This window comes from Echinococcus granulosus, assembly GCF_000524195.1.
Source record: "Echinococcus granulosus chromosome Unknown EG_S00045, whole genome shotgun sequence".
Taxonomy (NCBI): Eukaryota; Metazoa; Platyhelminthes; class Cestoda; order Cyclophyllidea; family Taeniidae; genus Echinococcus; species Echinococcus granulosus.
In genome coordinates this window covers 444,352-450,351 of record NW_020170425.1, presented here as the reverse complement: position 1 = coordinate 450,351, position 6,000 = coordinate 444,352, and the positions used below count along the sequence as shown (strand labels likewise).

The following is a 6,000-nucleotide window of genomic DNA, read 5'->3' as shown; positions in this document are numbered from 1 at the left end:
ATTGAGGTGTATTTGCCAGAGCCGTAATAAGAAGAATTCACACTTCGATGCATTAACTCTAACCTGTGAGCAGACTAGCTATTGTCATAAGTCTAAAAAGATGAGTCTTTTACAAAAATTGCTTTCAATAATTATTGCAGGATGGATTTTTTAAACAGATTGTGGGCTAAGATCAGCAGAACTTATTTTTCTAGTGCTCTATTAGGCTGTGATGCAATTTTATGGCAGATTGGCGAATTTGCGACTTTGAGTTTTGCAAGGTGCAAACAACCGTTTTCATAGCAAGAAGACTTGCACCTAGTTAACAACTTGATCTTACACATTTTATATGTGGTCAATCCCCAGAAATTTTCAGTAAAATTAATTTAACTATTTAGTACTCCCTAAAGTATAGTACTAAAAACCAGCCAAACAGTTATGGTTAACGCAATGCGGATGTTTTTTTGGCTATGACGAGACCCATTCGGTGACACTTTTTTGTGAAAGTGAACAAAACTGAATTTCTCTCCAATTTATACACTATTTGATCAGTTCCCGAACCAGAATACTCATTTGTATTTAGCAAGCTCGAAAGTGGGAGCGTATGCTTTATTATCGATAATCCTCATTTTAGCAGCCTAGGCTCTTTCAAAATGTTTATCACCTAAACCGATTTGTTTTTAGCAAAATACTTCTTGAACGTTACACTATGATGTGCGAATGCTCCTGTTTGGTTACTGCCATCATTAACCTCGTCATATAGCGTGGCTAATTACTAGGACCCAGTTGGCCGCGTGAACCGAAAAACATCACCACACCTCGATAACTGACATAAAAAGTCAAAAGCATTTCTGTGTCATTGCGAGTGGAACGCCGGTGGGTGGAGACGGGCAACAGCAACCTACCTTGCTTCGACAAATCTCAGGTTAACGCCCACCATAAATATCAGGACGCTGAGTAGGTCTGACTCACCTTTGCGCTCACCACAAAACAGCATTACTGAATTTTGTTTAAGGGTGAAGTCCAAGTTGCATACTGGTCAACCCGCTGAAGCTACATCACCTACCATTGATTAAAACAATTCCAGCTCCGTAAACAATGACTTATAAACGTGCTTAAGGTATCAAATGAATAGTAGATTTTTAATTATGAAAAAACAACGCTCCGTTTTAAATACAGCCCAATACTGCCGGTGGGAGACAATGGAATCTTCAAATATTTCTTACATTGGTATATCTACAAAGCAAATTGCAAAAAATTGCTTGCAAAAAGAGGGGAAACGAGACTTCATAAAGATAGTCCTTAATATTGTGTAGTGGTAGTTATCTAGTGCGATTCCTGAGACATGTAGCAACTGCGGATAATGGATTAAATCGGGAAGAGACAACTAAGGGTCTTTGGTATTTGTCACCATTTAGCATAACAAAATGCTTTACAGTGCTTTTTCAAGACTTCTTAAAGCACACGGAACGAAACTAGGGTCATTTATCAATGCCGGTTTTTGAACCTCTTTCTCTATATTACTGGATTCGTTTCAAAGAACCACCACATAGAAAAATTCGCCACTGGTACCCCGGCTCAACTAAAAAATAGATGCGTTTAAGTGGCTTTTTTATTTGTTTCTTAAAAATATCTTGTCTTATTTAACACTCATAGTTTTTGATTTTCAAAGCGCAGTTAAATCTTATAAGTGTTTGGGGCGTTTGCACATATCTATAGAGTTTTTCCCGACGAGTTATTTCTACTCCGTTTTGCAACATAGAGCCTAGCTTAATCTTTGTTATCATAAGGGAGCAATTATTTTTTAAACTCCTTTGAAGATGCTAAGGACAAGATTAATGATTTGGGAGGTCGCTTTCGCCAGGAAGATTGCATTTGCTTTTGGGGGCCCAACAATCCAAAAATGGCAATTGCGTCTAGGCATTTTGTATAGCTTTGTTTAGCTGATTAATTATCACAGGTCTTTGAAATACAGGCTATAACTGTTTCGATATGTACAAGTTCAAAGTTTTGACGTTTGTGCAGACTCTCCAGGGATGTATGCAAAATGCACGGGTAGAAAGTCAGTTTGTTTTAAGATACACATTTATGTTATTTACAAAGCTAAAAAGCTGAAATTGTCTGCGGAAATTGCTCATCAAAATATGAATGTGCATAAATGAATTTAGGTTTGTTTGGGTGGATGAAAGCAAATATCTCAATTGTATAGCATAGTGTCCAACATCCGTCCTCACGACGACACATTGCTTTATTCTACGTTATAGATTGTGTGTACTTAAGCGATTAATGTGAAACCTGTTATTGCACAGTCTCAAAGAAAACCTTTTCACCTTTCCTCTCATCAGCACAAAGTGACAGTATTGAAAAATTGAACCTGATGGTAGTTGTGCCTCGTGCTGATCTGATATAATTCTGTAAGGTGTAAATGCGCAAAAAATTGATGGAATCTAAGCGAACTACTGCCCTCATTGCATCCAAATCAGAAAAGGTAATAAGATGTTCTTAAAAATGCTTCTGTACGAAATATCATTGACAAGATTGCAACTAGTGTTTTTATAGTATATGAACCAGTTAGCAATCTTCACGTCAGTGCTTTGTTGTGTGACTTCCTGCTAGACAAAGGTTAACTTTGTCCATACCTCCTAACTGCTAGCGCTAAAGCAATTTACGCAATGATACCACTTAAATAAGTACAATTTTGTCCATTTTACGCTGCATAAAGTGCTTATTACAGAGTTGAGTTTTTCGCCAATTGGTCATGGAAGCTATTAAAGTTGGCATTAAATTTTAACAATACCGCTTGCTCGCACTTTATATTCATTATTTCTATTTGATTTGTTTACGATTAGCCAAGGTTCTGTCAATTAACTAATTCGAAAGCTCAGATCTCAAAGACCCTTAATTTTTTAAACTTAAACGAAATGTTTTTGTAGTCAAATGATTAGAATAGCGTTGATTAGCTCCTTTTGATGATTTCTACAAAATGCATTAATATTGCAATGTTTTTATTCAATGACAATTTGTTATTTGGCGATAACTACCAATATAACCGAATCCGAATTTTTAAGTGCGAATTGCGGGCCACGGTCAGAAGCAATCTCAAGTGTTCAAACCACTGCACGGTGTCAAGGAAAGTTTTAATATTTTGTGTAAATATCGAAGGTACTGACTTTGTGGACGAAGGCAAACTGATGCATCCTCCAATTCTTTGCATGCACAGAGTCTTCTTTACTTACTTCAAAAGCATTTATTAAAACGATTTCAAAGCTGGTTTTCATTACTGAAAAATGTTTTTGTGAGTGGCTTTTGAAAATGTAAATTCAAGTGTTGTGTTTGTTGAGTCCATGTCCAACGTAATGATATTCAATTCCACTTATTTCAGAGATTTCAACATCCATACAAACATTTAGAGAATTGGCTTAAATTGGTAGGGAAGTAGTACTACTTTTATTTATTTAAGATTACTTTAACTTATTCCTGTTAATAGTATAATCATTTGATCAGTTTAATTTCATCTGAGCGTGAAACCGGACTTGCCAATTGCAAACTAATTTGGCAAATGAAGCAACATAAACAGATACGTGTCTCTCGATTGCTATGGCTCTTATAATTTCCTCCTAGTTCAATCTTTTATCTGCTTATCCGATGAAATATCATTTTCATAATTTTCTATTCTTGAAAAAAGTCCAGATTATAAAGTATTTTTACTTTGGGAAGATTAGGAAATGGGAGTAAATTTATTTCATATGACCCCTAGGAGAAAATTAAATCACTATTACGAAAAAAACCTACTACGTTTACATGCACTAAACGGCTTTCGCTTGCATACACTTGAGAGGCACTGTTAACAATAAATTGTCCACTTTAAAATAATGGAGGTGATCTTATTTTAACACACCCAAAAGCTCCATTTAATCTTACACTAAACATTGACGAGAGTGGTCACTTCTGTACGAATAGAAAAAGAAGAGGACAGTAAATGGTATTTCTGAGGGTTGGCACCGGATTCTGAAAGAGGTATTATTGCCGCGGGGAAGTCGCCTGAACCACAACCTCGAGGACGGGGAAAACGCTTGTGGTCAGCTGGTAAATGACCCACCCTGAAACAGGCTATCTGTACACCCGATGTCCCACTAATTAGCCTGTTATGACCACCCCTTTCCTCTAGATTGAGGTCAATGACAGTTACACGTCCAAACTTCCATGCCTCGCTGAAATTTAAATCGGCCCCAAAGACCTTGACTTCCTCCTCTTTATTGCTGTTAGGGTAATGTGAGAAAATCCTAGCGGTTGCATAACATTCATCTGTTAAACTTTACTTCCACGCCTTCAGAAAAAAATAACTCGACAATGAACCGAAGTTTAAAATTAGATGCATTTAATTGATGACTTAAAATTAATTGAGATACTATGATATAAATTAAGACATACTTATTAGGTGTGAACTACGGAGAGGGACACCGGTTTTAGCGTAAGTCTTCAATGCAATCTGGAGGTAAATATCATTAAAATACCAAAGAAAATGCTCTGCATCAAGTGAATGGAAAATTTCTATTTTCAGATGAATGACCTCAGCTTGTTTCAAAAACTTTTATCCTTTTCCACATAAATTTTTGAGATGAAAAGTAGATTACCAGTAGGCAAAAATAATAATAATTTCCCTACTCAGCTCGAAATATAGGTAAATATTGAATCCATATTATCAGTTTTAGCTACAATAATCTGCGCTGAATGCAAAGGAAATTCAAAGATTGAAGCAAACGTTGTTCATACATAAACCACAAAGCAGTAAATGCTCCACGCATTGTTAGCAGTGCGTTACTAAGGCATGAAATCTTATTTCGAGGTCAATCACTGCATGCGCCCTTTGGGAAATTGCTCCGCCCCAGCCAAATAAGAAAGTGAAGTGGCTCTGGCTTAATATTTTCACGAGCAATTTCACCCATGCCCGAAGACAAAGCCGACAGCTTAGACCGGAAGTCTCAAAAAAGAAGGGCAGAATGTGCGTACACATAAGATGACCAACGCGCTTGTGCTCGGCTGGAGAAGGTAACTGAGCGGAGCAATAAATTAAAATGAATCGCATTATTATTACATGAATTGCTTCCGATACCTTTTAAAACAGTCCCTAAATCATATACTCACAGTCTACAGCGTTTCGTTTTAAACTGAACACATAACTATGGATATTACAAAGAAATGTCTTCTTGGGATTTTCAGGCGATTACTTGGTAGGATGGGTAACAGGTTCATAAAAATGGTTTGAGGTCTCCTAATTCATCTGTTTATACCAATGAAATCTCCAGAGGTGAAGATATATCGGGTTTTTTCTTCACTGCACAAATTCCAATTTTACGGCAAGGGGGCAATGGAGTGAAGTTTTGAAAAGCATATTTAGTTATGTCATGATTTAATAAAAGCTCACTTGTGTAGTGATTTGAAACTCGACTTAACTGCATGTTTAACAATACGGTCACTTCGGACTCCAGAGGCTGCACTTCTGCTCCGTGATATGGCCCTCTGCCCAGGCCTTTCGCCTTTCGGCCCTTCCGTACTAACGCGACTTCTTACAACTTCAAAGGTGACTCAGGACCCCACAATTGAAATCCTTGCAATACATATGAAGAAACCAGTTGGTGAAGTTGGTTTCACCCCACTGGCAACGCAATTTGAGAGAACATCTTATGAAAAATGACGTTCGCGTGGAGGAACACTTGGAAATAATTGAAAAATAACCGTACAAAACTCCCTTTTACGAAATAGTCAGCTAATGGGAGGAATTCTTTTTCTTAGTCATCAACTTTTAAAACGGGTGTTTTATTGACTTCGTATGCTTCCAAGTATCGGCGCTTCTTCATGGTGCGCCAATGAACCCATTGAAAGTTCAACCATCTCTTTCAGTTGAATAAATACAAAAAACGGTAGAAGTTATTTTTGCATGGGACTTTCGTCGGTGCAAAAGTGATGTTAGGCAAAATTGCCGTCTCCAAGGGAAATCCGCTTTATGGAATAGTTTTTAAT

General features: G+C 37.2%; 1 protein-coding gene across 1 annotated transcript; it reads right to left on the bottom strand. All coding sequences in view use genetic code 11, as the record gives it.

Moving 5' to 3' along the window:
• Window positions 1-747: 747 nt before the first annotated feature.
• On the bottom strand, window positions 748-976 carry EGR_05764 (hypothetical protein; the record flags this gene model as incomplete). The annotated part of the gene is made up of 2 exons (XM_024495013.1): window positions 748-805; window positions 885-976. 2 exons carry the CDS (start codon window positions 974-976, stop codon window positions 748-750), a joined length of 150 nt encoding a protein of 49 aa, XP_024350606.1.
• Between the last annotated feature and the right edge of the window lie 5,024 nt (window positions 977-6,000).